The following is a 16,753-nucleotide window of genomic DNA, read 5'->3' on the forward strand; positions in this document are numbered from 1 at the left end:
TGGCAGAAGGGATTTTTGTTTTTAAAAAACAAAACAAATTTTCTAGGGCTTGAAGACCAGGATCAAGAGTGAGGACCAAGACTGAGAACTGCTGCTCGATACCACAACACTCAACTGAGACAAGCTCATACGGTAAGTTCAGTTTAAATGCTACCCCCCCCCCCCGTGTTTACTATACATTCATTATTTATTTCCTTATTATATTCCAGTACTCAAAGGAAACACTCCTAACAAGTCGATTTTATCATTTCTTTTAACATTGCATGATTGTGTTACTCTGGGTGATTATTCAGCAACATTTCTGAGTGCCAGTTCCTGACCAGTGATGCATTGGCATTACACATCAGGGCAAATCAAATGCCTCCAAGGCCAAAAAAAAAAAAAGAAAAAGAAAAAAAAAAAGACATAAAACAGGCTGTGTAAATAAAGCAGAGCTTGTTCACAAGGCAAAGTGTCTCCACCCTGAAATCTCTTCCAAATTGAGTGCAACCTCCTCACTATGTCAAACAACCTCCACAAACAGTGCAAACATCCATTCCATGCTTAATATAATAATGTCTAGAGAACACCCCCCACCCCCCAAAAAACCCCCACCACTCTCACTATGGCTGTCCTCAAACGGGCCAGAGGTTTAAAAAGCTGTTTGTCACCTCACCAACTTTGCCCTGGGTGCTGCTAGGTCGTGACACAGATTCGTTCTGACTTTACATTTATGTTTCCAGTTTCAAATAATAAAGCAAGCAGTCACAGCTGCAACATTAGGATACACATCCACTCAGAAGCCACCAGGAAAGGTAAAAAGAGGGGGGGGAAAAAACATCTTTGGGAAGCAGAAAAGACAGTTTCAGGGAGACAAAACATGACATTATGGAAATGCATGCTTTAAACTGCAAGGCTCAATTAAAATAAAAATGAAAAAAGAAAAACAAAAAAAAATGTGGAAGTTGATTATTGCAAACACAACACAGTATTTTTTTTTTTAAAATACAACTTTTCCCCCCAAAGAGAGGTCTGTGAATGTGTTTTGTGTGCAGACTGAAACTGCCCTGAGTGGAAGGCACTGAAGCAAGGTCATGATGTTTTCATCACATTAAACCAGGTCCTTATACTTTACACTGAATCAGGCAGGTCACAACACATGAGGTCTGCATTCAACTATGCAAAAACGTGAAGGTGATTGCTCAGTCTCTGTTCCCAAAGTTGCAATTCACACTGTACAGGGGTGCCAGCCATAATTCCATTATGATTTTAATAAAGAACATATTAGTAAGAAGTAAGCTCAAAGTGGTTAAATGAACACAAACATGGTCAGTAGTATTGAGAAAACCAGCACTGTAAAGTGGAAGCAGCAGCCAGGTTTTTATATGAAGTACAGATGGATGCAATTTTTCTTTTTTAGTGGCAGCTCTCTGTGTGTGATGCAGCAGCAGAAGGGAACCATAAGCATCTGGTTAGTAAAGCTACAGTACACTGTTTGCCCTGTGAACCCCATACAATGCAAATAAGCTGAGCTAATTTTGGCTCAGGGTGGTCAAAGAGGACTACTCAAGTGGCACAACATGTCAGCATTGGTATAGCACATTATTAAAGAAATCTAAAATTTTGTTAAGTGCAGCAAAGCGCATACAATTTCAGTGTTATCCTAGAAGAACGAGACATTGACACTGTCAGTCAAATAAGATCAACTGTTAATCTGACAAAATATATATATATATAAAAGCACCCATCCTAGAAGTGGCAGAGTAAATTTTGTTTGAAATCTAATCATTATTTTAATAGGCAACGGTACGGTTAATTAAAGACCGTGAAACATGGAAAAGACACTAACAAGTTGAAAATCGAAAAGACAAAATGTGCACATTGAATAAATTCTAGTTACATATATATTTCTTTCTTAAAATTAAAAAGTAAACAACCATTTGCCTACTTCACTGAAAATTGTTTGAAGGCCGCAGAATATTTTCCCTTCATTCTCATAGTTGGTTTGTGTAGAAGAAAGCAAGAAAACAAAAATAGTGCAAGAGGTAATGTAAGAGTGGGTGCTTAAAGTCAGTGATCCAAATTTGAAACAAAAAGATATACACTTAACATACAGAAAGCATGGGCTAATCTCTTAGCCAACCAGTTGGCCTGAATAATGTTTAAATCTTCACTGCTCGCCCTGAAATCCAACAACGCCACACTTAAATATCAAAACCGGCCCACTTTGAAACAAAACATAAAGACAAACGACTTTTCACCCAGTGAGATGCACCTGTTTAAGCCTGCAAAGCCTAGTAGGTTTCCCCTTAAAATGGAGATCAGACTAAGACAAGAATACACACAGTTGGACATCACTTGCACATGCCTTTCACTTTCAGGACTGGCACTTTTTTTTTGTCTGTATTTGCCCATCTTTGATTGCTTTCGATGCCCACCTCTCAAGGTGTGTCACATATTTGTGTCCCTTACACATCCTGTGGCTTTTTTTTTTTTTTTTATGTGGCCTGCGAGCCATGAGCATCCCCGTCAGGGCTGAGGGCAGCTGGTCGACCTTGAGCTAAAACGCTGGCAGAGACCATTGGCAGGTGAGCACCTTCGCTCACTAAGTTCTCATATTCGCTACTGTCCTCGTCCTCCTCGTCCTCATCGTCTTCCTGCCCTGCAGCTTGTCTGTCTAACGAGTCAGAGCTTGAGCCGTCACCATTGCCAAGGTACGGAGTGCTGGGAGTGGTAACGGGATTTGAACTTGCGCTGAGGCCCAGGCCCAGCCCGTGGCCAAGACCCAAGCCCATCACCGTAGGGCCAGGGGTAGGGTGTCCTGGGGAGCCCACAGCTTGGGGTCGAGGTAACAGAGCAGCACTAGTAGGGGGGGAAGAAGAGGGCAGGAGAGAGTCATCTTGGGACATGAGGTCAGTGTAAGATGGTGGGTTAGGTGAGGTACTGGGCCGCTCCGGAGCAGAGGGTGTGGGGAAAGTTATCCCGGACAGCGGAGAACCCTCACAAGGTTCTGTGTTCTCCTCTGGAGTGGAATGGGAGTCTGCATTTTGGGCTTCACGGAGCCCTGCAGAGAAAAGAGAAAGATGTAGCTATTAAAAACATGTAAGGTAAATGTAAATGCCACTTATATGCATATTAACTGTTGACTGGTCTAACATGAACTTAAAAACTTAAAACTGAATTTCTCTGAATGTGTAGCTTTGCATTATTAGCTACTAGCTTAAAAGGATGTTATAATCTACAAGATGTTAGTTCACTGTCTGCATCCAAGTTTAAGCCCAAATTTGTGGTTCTAAAATTTAAAGCAGCACGCATTTGAAATATTAATGACATAATTCCAGTATACTGAATGCAAATCAGTTACGTACTTCTCTCCTCTTCTGCAGTCTTGCGTTTCCTGAGAGCAATTTGTTGTTTGAGTTTGTTCACTTCCTCTTGAATTTTCTCTTTAACACGCTCACTTTGTTCCACTTCACCACAAACAGCCTAAAAATAGGGCAAACAATTTATCAGAAAAATTAAATCTCATGCAAAATAGAACAAAATAACATAAATATTCTACTGCCCAAAGAAGTTCATAAAATGTTTGAGGTGAAATAACAGGAATTATTCAACCCACCTGCAGTTTATCTTGTAGTGCACTGTAGACTTGAAATATTGTTCGGATATCCTTCATCACACCGTCTTTGTCAAAAAATTCAGCCCTGCAGACATATTCACCAAAAAAGATTTCAAACACATCTTTCAAGAAAACAAAACGATACACAGCAAAAACCTACATATTTTATCAATCAAGACCACAGATAAATTGTGGTTTTTGGTGCTGTCTTCTATAGTAAAGTTAAACCGTAGCTAACCACTGACTCTTCAAAGTACAAGCTGAATAAGCTGAAGAGACAGGCCTGACCAAACTCTTCCTGTAACACACACGGTACTCTTCCACAGCAGAAACAGAGGGTCTAAGTTTAGATACAAAAACAGAAATAAGAGATGAAGCACGTGCAGGCCTTCACATACCAGCTTTGCACTGCAGTCACCAACAAATATATGCTGATCCTACTTGCACAAAGTGTCAACCATAAACTTTCATAAACACATACACACATTGGGATTTAGCTGCTAATTATGCCCTTAAGGGTAAACTATACTATGGCATCAGGTGAAAAACAGGTGGATGCTGCAGCCCCATTCTTATCATAGGAGAAAAATGGCTGTACAATCCGTACCCCCCAAAATGGTAGTTACCAGTGGCATAGGATAAACAGTTAAACAAAACAAACTGGTAATTCAGACCTTACCCATGCTCTTTAATGACCTTTGCGTAGTTAAGTGAGGTATTGGGAACTGAAGAGACTTTGTATTCCTGCTGGCTCGTGTTACCAAGGTTTGGGATTGAGAGTGTAATCCTCTGGTTGTACCTACTGAGTGGATATAACCAGTTAGTGCTTTTAAACCATGAAAAACTTCTTCAGGAAACATAAACACTATGTTGCGCGTCATATTTTGCCATTTACACATCTTTAAAAAGTCCATTCTGCACCAGCTTGTTATCAGAAGTAACAAGTAGCACCAATCCATTTTTTTCTTTTAAATAGCTTAACTCAGATTATCTTCTGATACCAATTCACAATACAATCCCATTGACATAGAAATGCATTAACTGTGGATAAGGCAAATAATTTATCAAAAGCTGTCATTACCTTCGATTAGGTCTGAAGAGCACATATTCCAGTGCGTGTGTGGAGCTGTTGGCGGTGGAGATGAAGCTAAAAAGAAGGAAGACGAGGTCGGGTACACCGAGCAGCTGGGTCAGCTGTTTGTGGATGATCTGTTCCCTGAACGACATCTGCTGCTGCGTATTCCTTCGGAACCGGTACCAACCAATGACATTCTGCACGGCCACAGAAACAACTCTTTTAAAATGTGCTCAAGCCTCTCTATGCCCTGTTTAGGACAAAGTACCAAGTATGTGCAGAGGCTAAATGAACAAAAGACATCATAGTATGTCTGCAAAAATAGAAACTTTTGGTCATTATGAAACTTATGCATTTAACAAAGGATGTACATGTAAGGAGGTGTAATGCCATTAAGCTCAATGCAATGATGATTTCACAAATAGGATTTGTTATGATTACTTTCAGCATAAATGTAACAAGACATTTCATAGCAATTCAGTCGTCTCACAAAAAAAGTTCACTTACTTTCCGTCTATCTTTAAGAATGCTGTTGAGACTTTCTTCATTGACTTTACCTGCGTAGTCATAAAAGCTGATGAGAGAGAGGAAGAAACAGGTTTTAAATGGATTCATCATGTTCCCACGCCTCCTCTGCTTTAGCCTTGTCATATGGGGCCATCTACTGTCCAACTGTCAATACCATAAGCTACTCTGTACATACTCTGTTTTTTTGAGAGAGAAAAAATGAGACTGAACAATAACACGTGGTTTCAATGAGTTACAGTAAGAATTCATCCACCTACCTTATCTTGTTAAGCGTGTGTTACAATAAAGTTTTACATCAAGTTTTCCTAAACCCCTAATGGACCGAATTGCTGATGTACAATGTTAGCTTGGATGAAACAATGTCTGTACTACACTATTACAACAAAAAACTAGTACATATACTGTGTACTGTACAGTGAACACTGAATGAAACCTGTTTAAGTGAACAAAGGTCATATCTTACCTAAACAACTGTGCACAAGGATCATGGTGATGGATTTCTGGTGAAAATAAGCAGTGACAAGATTCTTTAGTTACTTATCATCATGTATGCAAATCTTTATGAGTGTGATGCAAATTTAAGGCAACATGTAGACCCACAATTTAAATATATAACACAAAACAACATCAATGAGATGTCATTGACACTGGTGTATTTATCAAATTCAACAAGACACGTGTAACTTATAAGAACAAAAACAAATGTCTATAGGGCCCCACAAACAGCAAACATGACCTTGGAAAGCAGAAACGCTTCTCTTGCTGATTATTTTAGACTTGCTTGCTATTCCAAATACTTTAAGAGGAGATCATAAGCAAAAATAAAATAAAATAAGCAGAAGCATGAGAATATGTAGTAAACAATAAGAATGGTAAATGGTAAATGGCCTGTATTTATATAGCGCTTTACTAGTCCCTAAGGACCCCAAAGCGCTTTACATATCCAGTCATCCACCCATTCACACACACATTCACACACTGGCGATAGCAAGCTACATTAAGAACACTGACTGTCACTTCTAGAAACACTGAAGTATGAGTAGAAAGTCAGGAAGCAGTAAACTTAAGAACTCCACTCAACAAAGAATAAAAATTTAAAAAAAAATCTTCAGTAACACCTTACAGGGGATTTCCCCAATTTAAAATGCCTGACTGTCCAGCTGAATAATATTAGTCTCATAATGTTTTCCTTTTCCCCAAAGTCCTTAAACATCCTATGTCCTAGCAGGGATGATGTGATGTAAATGTAGATATTTTTAAATTACATTTATTATTAATAAATAAGCTTAGTTTTGGAGTCAATAAAAGTTACAAGTTAGTAAAAGGGACGTTAACATTTGTCTGTATACACCTGCGCTGTCTCAGGAAATGGAAGTTTCTCAGTAAGCCATGGCAGTGTGACAGAGTCAGAAAACACATACAAAAACCCTAAGATCAAAGCATGACAATTGAAATACCAGTACTTAATTTTAATCTGCTCATTTCCCGCTGTCATGTGTGCCATGAGAAGGAGGTTTAAAACGGTGATGTGTGAGCTTCTCTGTCCTGTGTTAATCGGTCAACGCAAAAGTGTTTAGTCTGTTTCAGGGCTTACCTACTACCTGTAGCAGTTCAGCGCTGCTGATCTGTGTGTCACTGATGCTCACAGTCTCTTCTTGCCTTACATCTCCTAATAGGAAGCCCTCCTGTGTAAAGATGTTTTCACAGAATAGTGGTTAAGTAGTGTTATTAATTTCCTAATTAATTAATGGCTTAAGCATAAGTTTGCTTGTCTCTACCTGACAAAAACAAAAAAACAAAACAAAAACATTAAAAAAACAACAACAAACCCATAATTACATAAATGTTCACATTCCCTGATTATTTTAAAAATGCTGCTTTACTCCTCAAATTCTCCATAGGTTGGCTTTTAAACTTAATACTCCATTTTATAACTCAAAGTCATTTGGATTATCAACCAAACAGCTTCTACATTTTTCCCCTTATGTTTTTTAACCTATTCTTGCCTTTGGACCAACTCCTGTTGTTTTTAGATGTGTTATAAAAATAAAATGATCTGATCAAATGATGAAGTCACAAGTCATTTAGTAATAAATGCAACACATGATGTGAAATAAAGGTCAGTAGATTACCAATTCTGCTAATAACACTCTTCCATTAGAGATGCCCAGATCTTTGTTAAGAGTGGTGAACAGGCTGTACTAAATAGGATTTACAAAGGAGTCATACATAAAATAAACAAATGACCTGTTTTACAAGTATCGTTATGACTCCGTGTTATTGTATCTATTCTTCTAAACAGTAAATCATCCGGTCCTCTTTGGCAACTTAAAATATCTTTATAGAACTATTACATTTTTTGCAATTTCTGATGCCCTCTTGGCCAGATCTCTCTCAGAAAAAGACATTCAGAATCACCATGAGAATTTTTATGTGGATAAATAAATAATAATAACAACAACAACAATAATAATAATAATGGATTTCATTTATATAGTGCTTTTGGGGCCCTCAAAGCGCTATATAATAGATATGCTTCAAGTGTGTTTGACAGAATATAGGTCAACAAGTCATTTGCTTTTGGCAAATACCTGAAATCACTTTTTGGCACTACACAGGAATCAGATTTTTCAGCATTCTCAGCCTCCCATATGGCTGACTTCAAGCTGGTCTGTTGAAGTCAGCTACATGTTGACATGCGATTAGTGGTAAAATGAGTAAAAAAAGTCTGTCAAATTAAACCACTGGAGGAGCGCCGCAAAAACATTTGCAACAACAAACCTAATCAAACCAAACCTAATCAAATCGCGCTCACCCAGCTGAACATGGTCATTTTAAAGAAGCTAACAAAGTGGCTAAACATAAAGTTATCTAGCGCTCAGAGCTGGCTGCAAGCCAGCAGCCTCACTATAAGCAATAAAAGAATCAAAGCATCATCAGGAAAATTATGGAGACGAGTAGTCTTTCATATTTAGTTTTATTATGAAGACAATATTTTGCATTCAAGAAAATGTGATTTTTATTTGTATGTGCTGAAAATTGGAATCTGATACATTTCTACTGTTCATAGCAAACAACAACATAAGACCTATTTCACAGTAGGTAAACACATGTAACTAATCACCTTCTATTCTAGAAAATAAACTGTCATTAATATCAAGTCAGGTCAGCATATTTCTATAGCACATTTTAATACAACAGAAGTTGACCTAAAAGGCTTTATGGGCACATTCATTTGCAATCCAGGTCTCAAAAGCCCAATTGCAAACATAGGACTTACATAATCATGCAACATAATAAAATTATTACAAATATAACTAAATTCTAACAACAGCAAAACAGTCATAATAACAGAAATTGAAAACATTTATGGCGGGTTTGACCGAACCACAAGTAAAAACAAATTAAAACAGTCTTTAGAGCTGGTTTCACAGGCCCAGTTGCCTTTAGTTTTTATGCGAGAAGTGGGCTCTAACCGAGGTTGTGAGAATGGTAACCTCAGTAACCTGAAGGCAAAATGTTATTAGTAACACCTGTGTTTACTTAAGACTACATGTCAAAATATCTGCTGTGAAATAAGTCCACTGCAATTAAAAGACTCCTTGTAACCTGTAATATTAAACAACAAATACACTTTTTGTTCCTGTGTGAACATTCGGTCGCGCCAGCTGCTGGTAAACAATCAGCTCTTTCTGCCTATGCCAGGAATGCAGTCAGACTTGCAGCCCAGTCAAGCTGCAACTATCCACCTGCTCAGGGGCGACTATTAAAAGAGGAGAACGGATGTGAACAGAGGCTGTCGGCAGCCTGGTTTCCTTATTTCACATATGCTATTAAAATCATTTCTCATCGACGACGTTTCTTCGATGTTCTTAAAGAAAATAAAGAAAAACAAATCTGCGCATCCCAGCCGTTTAAATAGACACACTGGTGACTTAAGAGTGAAAATCAGCGATTTGGCTACCAAGCTAATCTAGCAATGCGGAAACAAGAGAAACAAATCTGTTTGTATAACTCCGTTTTTTGATTTATGGCGTTATCTCGGTTTTGAGGATATAGCAAATTCCTTTAAAATAAAAGGTCAACATGACTTTAACTTTTAGGAGTACCTATACGCGGAAGTCACTTAACTTGGTAGCTTAGCTAGCATGCTAAGTAGTACGGGGTATTTCCTGGAATCTAAACTTTCCCAATATGATTTCCTCCATAGAAATAACAGGTGTTCTTTTATAGGCAAAACTATGGCTGTATATGTTACAGCTGTGCCACTGTAACACATGACATCACCTTAAGATTACTATCCCTGTGATCATGTTGCCCAAACTTAACACTCTGATTAAATATACTTGCCGGTAAATAGACGGAACCAATACTAGCTAGCCAGCAACAGGATGATGACACTGGGAAAAAAAAACAACACAAACTAACGTCGCCGGTGAACGAACAGACACACCATTGAGCTACACACGTCTCAGCAACCATCGCATGACAGTTTGTAAGCACAGTTTAAAACACTTACATGATCCGCGTTGCTGTTGGCGCTGTGATAACACACAGAACTAAAAGTATAACCTGAAATGGATGCCGCCATGATGGAAACATCCCTATCAATCCCGATGACCCCTGCGGTTGGAAGCACGCCGTTTAGACGCAAAGTCTTGTGGGAACTGTAGGACACGTCTTGACAGGCTAGACAAGCATGGAAGACGCCGGAGAGAGCACGCGTGGCTGTGAAAATATCTCGGATTCCGAGGAAGACCGATGCTCAGAAAATGACTTTGGGACGTCCAAACTCGGAACTAAAGAGTTGTGAGTGTTTGTAACGTAAATTTATGATGGTGGACGTCTTGTGTCAGGCTACACAGTTAGCTAGCGGATACCACTCTCAGAGTCACTTTACACATTTTGTCCACTGTGCTATAAGATAAACACAACTTATAGCCATCAAATCGAGCATGAAGAGGTTTAATTCTTAGTTACAAGCTTACAGGTAACCATTGATAGAGCGAATGGTATAAGTAGAAATGTGTAACACTTAAACCATTAAATTAGAATAGATTAAGTAAGCATTAAATACGAGCTTTTTAGCTTCATGCTGCTGACTTGTTTATTTACTGAGCTACCTGAGTAATTTGTTTTGACCTAACAGCATGTCATGTGTATGCCATAGTATTAACAAATGATCTGGGGGGTTGGGGTTTGCAGCTGGGATGATGCATACCAAAAAGAGCTTGAGACGTTCAACGATATTGGAGATGTTGGTGAGATATGGTAATAATGCAGTGTATTGGCCACAGTGGTCATAGCCATAATAATTTCTTGAGACAAACTGATGGCTTGCTTCACTTCACAATAACCTGTGGCTTCTTAAAAGGTTTGGTGAGGAAAGCATGAGCCGTGTGCTGCGATGGATGGACAAAGCGAAGATCCCAGAAAATGCTGCCATTCTTGACATTGGCACTGGAAATGGAGCTTTTTTAGTTGAGCTGGTATGGATAGAGTAAAATTAATGACACTTTATGTTTGTTTTTTTTATGTATACGATGCTACCTGGCCCTATGTGAAAGGGTAATTGCCACCTAAACCTAATAACTGATTGTGCCCCCTTTACCAGCAATAATAGTAATCAAGCATTTGCAATAACTGGCAATGAGTGTTTCATATTGCTATGAATATAGAGAATTTTATCCCAGTCTTCTTTTCGTTTCGTTTCGTTTCCTTTTTTTTTTTTTTTTTTTTTTTTTTAAATGAACACAGTTGGAGGGTTTGAGCACGAATGGCCTTCTTAAGGTCATGCCAAATTATCTCAATCAGTTTTAAGTCCAGACTTTGATTAGACCACTCCAAATCATCGAGTCATTGTCCTGCTGCATAACCCATGTTTGTTTGAGCTTTAGGACACAAACTGCTGGCTGGCTAGAGAATCTCCCTGAGGAGGTAGAAGAGCAGAATTCATTGTTCCATTCATTGTTCCTGAAGCAGCAAAGCAGCTCCAGACCATCACACTACCACCACCATGTTTGACTGTAGCTATGATGGTCCCTCTATGACTTGCTGTGTTAGTTAGACAGATGGAATGGGATACAAACCTTCCAAAAAGTTTACAATTTCTCTCATCAGTCCACAGAATATTCATCAAGATTTTTTTTTTTTGGCTAACATGAGACAAGCTCTTGTGATCTTTTTTTTTAGGCAGTGATTTTTGTCTTGAAACTCTCCCATCTATCTGCTCAAAACCTTAAAAAAATTGGTTTGTGACCCCTTCCAGACCTAAACATGTCAGTGACTTTCACTGACTTTTTTCTTTTAAAAAATCCCCTCAAGAACAGAGATTTTGGCATGATGCCTTGGGTTTTGAGACCTTTTAGCTTTCTTTACTTAGTCATATAGGTTCTGTTTCAGTAATTTCTTGATTCAGCATGTCTGACAGTAATCATACTAGGTGCAGCTAGTGGGATTGAACTCTGCTTTCCAAGAAAATTGTGGTTAATCACAATGCATCCAACCCAGTTGTAGTTTGTTTTTTTTTCTTACCAGAATGAAACTGAGACTTTTGCAAACTATTTTATCCACAGCTATTAAACCAAAAATCTACAGCTAATGTATATTTCCCATTTCCATGCCTTCCTCTGTTAACACTTGGCGCTTCTGGTACCACTGTAATAGAAAATCCCTTATCTTTTTCTCATTGTTGCTTTTCCTCTGAAGTATTTTTACAAGCAGCTAACTCAATGTCCTGTTTTTAGCAGCACACGCAGGGCCAGATCACATAAATTGTTTAGTTTATATCTTTACAGACATGTTAGTAAGGACAAAGGTTATTATTGTAACTGTTCATAATTTATTTATTATTTGTTTGCTTTCCCCCCCACCAGGCCAAACATGGATACAAGAATCTGACCGGCATAGATTATTCTCATGCGTCTGTGGAATTGGCCAGAAGTGTGCTTCAGGCAGAGAAACTGACAGATGTCACTGTAAAGGTGTGTCCAGTCAAGATTTGGAGTTCATTTAAATTTGTAAGGAAGATGATACATTGTGTTCATGTTCACAGAAATGACCAGCAGTAACGCCAAACACACTTTATAGCTGAAATTTTAAACGTGTGGATTTTGTGCATTAAGTTGCTGCCACTCAATGATGAGCGTAGCATTTAAACCTTTTAATTGATTCTGCATAAATATTTGGAGGGCTAAGTGAATCTTTTTTTTTCTGCAGTGTACAAATCACGCTTTGATACAAAATGAATCCCTCCTAAGTTCCAATAATACAATATAGTTTTCAGCATACAGTGAGCCAACCTAGAGCCTGGGAAGGTTGGAGGAAACTTTCTTGTGTTTACTATGTGGGAGAGTTGGATAGGAAGAAGGCCTTGAATGTGGTGGATGTCTGCCAACCTCATACCCCAAATAACTTGGCAGGCTTTAACACACATTTTCTATCATATACACGCAAGAAAAACAAGTTATGAATGCTGGCTGGTCTATAAGGGTTGTGATGAGTGACTTTTCCACTCCTTCATGCATAATACAGTTGCATATATGTTGTATGCATTTCACACCTATGATGCTGCGTGCTCTGCTTGTGCAGAAAGGCTGCCACTGAAGTCAATATTGACCTTAGCTGTGCAGGGGAGGGCTCAGTATGTGAGAGAGAAATATGTATGTTGGCATCTGGGTCATTTCTGCACAACTGCCAACGTAAGTTGTATGAACGTGCCTGTCGCTCAGAGGTCATTCTTAGAACTATGTCAGAACCCCTTTGCAGTTTCCATTAGTCACTGTCTACTGCTCTTTTGACACTTTCACCTTCACGCATTCCTACAACGTCTTCCCACTTTTTTCTATTTTACAGACTCACACTAAAGTCAGTTGTAGCAGTATATAGCTGTACCTGTCCTCAGGGAATCTCTGTTGATCCTCCTCCATAAATCTAATATGTGTCATGAGTAGGTAGCTCTAGAGCTCACCCCAGAGATCTGGTGTTCAGCCATCTGTCCAGATAAAGGAGTCCTTTCACTAGTGGTATGGTGGGCCAGAACCCTCAGCAAAATTAAGTGCTGTCATGTCAACAGTTGGAATTTAGTTTTAAAGTAAACCATTGAAGTATAGCACACTTCATCTTGGGATCTACTGAAAGATTTCTTCTGCAGGTAACTGCACACATTTCTGTAGTGTTGATCACTACATTTTTACCTTCTCGCTTTTTCTTAATTTTAGGAGATGGACTTCTTAAGTTGTCCGAAGGAGTTAAAAGGTTTTGACGTCTGTATCGACAAAGGAACATTTGATGCAATAAGCTTAAACCCAGTCAACACCAACGAGGGCAAAAGACAGTATGTCCAAGCCCTAAAAGATGTTCTGAAGGATAATGGATTCTTTGCCATCACTTCCTGTAATTGGACAAAAGAGCAGCTACTTGACAGATTCAGTGAAGGTGAGAAAAAATTCATTACTGTTTGGAGTGCACTGAGTTATCATGGCTGAGGATTGGTATTAAATGTCACATCAGTTTTGAGTTGGCGGAAATTTCAAAGACGGGATGATGAAGACCTGAACGCCTTAAAAATATGTACATGCTCACTGGCCATATTGTTGTTAAATGCTGATATCAATGCCAGTCAAATGGCAGCAACCCATGTTAACATGATCCAGATGACCTGCTTATATTTAACGGAGAAAAAGAATGGAGAAGAAAGGTGATTTTAGGCGACTATGAATGTGGTATGGTTGTTGATGCTAGATGGGCTGCTGTGAGTATTTCAGAAACTGCTGATCTGCTGGGATTTACCCACACAGGTATCTCTAGGATTTCATGAGAATAATCCAAAAAAAGAGAAAATAACCAGTGAGTGGATGTTCTCCTGGGAGAAAATTGGCTTGTTGGTGTCAAAGGAGAATGGCTAGACTGCTTCAAGCCAACAAGAAGGCAACAGTAGCTCAAATAACCACTTGCTACTGCTAAGGTATGAAGAAGAGCATCTGTGAGTGAATTACATTGAACCTTGAAGCAAATGGGTTACATCAGGCCCATTAGACACTTTAAGTAAACCTGACCTTTGATCACGCATTTAATTATGCAGCCAAGGATTATGTTAATTAATTCCTGTGGCAGTTTTGAGTCTACCTTGATATTACTTAAATGCTTCCTGATTTTTTTTATTTATTTATTTTTTATATGGTGTTGCAAAAGGCCAGTGCACTGGTCTTGGAGAATTGGGAAAATTATATATGCACCTTTTGGTATTTTGTGTTGAAAAAATATTAATTAAATATCTAAATGTGTTTAAAACACTTTACTAAGGCTTTAGTGGAGCTTTTAACTTCAAGTAATGTCATGGGGTTCTTTTTTTAATGAGCGAGTCCTAACATTGTTTAAGATAAGGGAGTGAATTGTTTCTTTGACCTGCTGATGACCTAACCCAGATCAAGAATTTGCTGCAATAAATCACACAAAAATCTTCTTGGCTGTTTTGTTTGGTTTTTTTTGTTGTTGTTTTTTTATGAGAAAGGGAATACATTAAATTCGTTTGTTGGGGGGGGGGGGGGGGGGTTGTTGTTTTTACTTAAAGGATTGATAAGTTCAGCTTTCTTTAGTAGCCTATTTTCTATGGGGTTTTTATGTTTGTTTGTTTTTTAGGGTTCTCAGGGACTCTACAGGCACACTTGCTGAGTTGTAAATGGGTTAAAGCATTTGCCAAAACATGTTGATCATTTGGGTGTGCGGCAGTATAATTTAGTCGTCTCTTTTTTTTTTTTGTCTCATTCTCATTTAACAGACAGACAGTTCCACAATCGCTACCTGGCAGGTTGTTAAGCTCCAGGCAAAAAGAGCCTGTTAAGTCAAAATTTCAGTAAGATAAGCTATCATCTGTTCCCTCATTGTAGTCACTCTGGAGAGCCTGCAGGGGGCCAGAGGGCCTTGCGATTGAATAAGGAGTCTCTGCAGAACACAAAGTGGCTTTCCTCAATTAACTCATTCACTGCCAGCCATTGGCAGTGAATGAGTTAAACCCATTGACTCATTCACTGCAATTGACGACTATAGACGTCAATGGCAGTGAATGAGTTAAAAGAGGGTGTTCTTTAATGTTTTGAATGTGATTGGCTGTCATCAATTAAGTTGGTCCTAAGTCATTTCCACCTAATAGTTGAGCAATGTCCACTTTGGCTGAGGAGGGCCCACTACTTTCTGAGATCTCATCTTTCACAGTGACAGCCTGTCTTCACTAGCCCCCCAGGAAGCGTCACAGATGGTCAATGGATCTTCACTCAGTTCTGCTCCTTTTTTTTAGTAACAAAACCACAGAAGATGATAAAAGATTCTGGCCATCTGCTAGGTTTTTTTGCAATGTACATTTCATAACTTGCGCATTTTCTTTGTGTTGCTTCACAGGATTTGAGTTTGTGCAGGAGTTGTCTACACCCACTTTCCAATTTGGAGGCAAGACGGGCAACAGTGTAGCAGCGCTCATCTTCAAAAGAGTGCATTGATTTACGTCAGACAGGATATCACCACAGGAAATCGTCACATCTTTGCACTTTAAAACTCTTTTTTTTTTTTTTGACTGTGTAATGAAACAAAGTTGATCAACGGAGTGGGGTGTTTTTTTTTCTTAAAATAAACCTCTTTTTTTTCTTGCTTCCTTTCATTTCCAATCAGCCTCATTACTAAATGCATATTAACTAAACACCAATTTAGAAATATTTATTTTAAAAGTTTATGATCAGAAATGCACATACAAATAATACTGATGTTTGTCTGTACTTTAAAAAGTGCTGAATTGCATGATGTTAACTGCTTAAATGAGTTAACGAAGTTGGCACACAATGTATACACAGTTAGGTTTATATTAGAGGTTTTCATTGAAACGGTTGGTTAACTAATTTAGTTTGATATGGCATGTCCATCCAAAGTCTTTCCATCTGTTACAACATTATTTAATCCAGTGGAAAATATTTAATGGAAATATAGCTTCGTCAAAGCTGATTGTAGCAGAAAGGCATCCAGACGACAAGTCAGTGTTTGATTTGATTAGTGATCATAAGCTTATGGGCAAAATGCATTATGTCATCTCTGCAGTAGCTTGTACTCAGTGTTTTTCCTTATTCCATAAATCATCTTTTGACCTTTAAAGTTGCTTTGCAGTGACCCCGTTATGAGTCCTGACACTCAGAAAACAAGTGTTCAGCCTAACAAGGTTCTTAATTACAGTCATCTTTCATACCATGCAAAGAAGCCCCTAACTAATTGGATAAACTGGAAGCAAGTGGCACTTGGGGGTCCTGGGTACTGTGATTAAGAGGTGCTAGCATAATGAATAAGCAAGAGGCCACGGCTTCAGTGGGAGGAAAGCTTGTCTGCCATTTCCTTTCTCAATGGCATCATTAATAACTGCCAAACCCTGGATCCTAATTGCAGGCTGAGACAGTGGCCCAATGGGAGCTGTCGATGTTGAGGCATGCTGTTGAGTAAACACATGCAAGCTTTACAAGAATTACTGCCTGGAAATTTACAAGGCTCTGGATATCCTGCCTGGATGTGCATGTTAT

General features: G+C 38.7%; 2 protein-coding genes across 5 annotated transcripts; one reads left to right on the plus strand and one right to left on the minus strand.

Annotated features, from left to right (window-relative positions):
- Positions 1–1,830: 1,830 nt before the first annotated feature.
- On the minus strand, positions 1,831–9,865 carry abraxas2 (abraxas 2, BRISC complex subunit). 4 transcript variants are annotated; one of them, XM_080868743.1, is made up of 9 exons: positions 9,721–9,865; positions 6,796–6,886; positions 5,665–5,701; positions 5,181–5,247; positions 4,680–4,870; positions 4,278–4,397; positions 3,599–3,683; positions 3,348–3,465; positions 1,831–3,043 (listed from the first exon to the last, which is right to left on the minus strand). In XM_080868743.1, exons 1-9 carry the CDS (start codon positions 9,790–9,792, stop codon positions 2,478–2,480), a joined length of 1,347 nt encoding a protein of 448 aa, XP_080724869.1. In that variant the 5' UTR covers positions 9,793–9,865; the 3' UTR covers positions 1,831–2,477. The 4 variants fall into 4 exon arrangements, with proteins under 4 accessions (XP_080724869.1, XP_080724868.1, XP_080724867.1 ...); XM_080868742.1 differs by having other exon boundaries at positions 4,278–4,400; XM_080868741.1 differs by lacking the exon at positions 9,721–9,865 and adding an exon at positions 9,552–9,710.
- Positions 9,852–15,850, plus strand: eef1akmt2 (EEF1A lysine methyltransferase 2). Its single transcript, XM_080868744.1, has 6 exons — positions 9,852–10,010; positions 10,407–10,472; positions 10,576–10,690; positions 12,077–12,184; positions 13,421–13,637; positions 15,597–15,850. Exons 1-6 carry the CDS (start codon positions 9,901–9,903, stop codon positions 15,692–15,694), a joined length of 714 nt encoding a protein of 237 aa, XP_080724870.1. The 5' UTR covers positions 9,852–9,900; the 3' UTR covers positions 15,695–15,850.
- The last annotated feature ends 903 nt before the right edge of the window (positions 15,851–16,753 follow it).

This window comes from Rhamphochromis sp. 'chilingali' (assembly GCF_963969265.1).
Source record: "Rhamphochromis sp. 'chilingali' genome assembly, chromosome: 20".
Lineage (NCBI taxonomy): Eukaryota > Metazoa > Chordata > Actinopteri > Cichliformes > Cichlidae > Rhamphochromis > Rhamphochromis sp. 'chilingali'.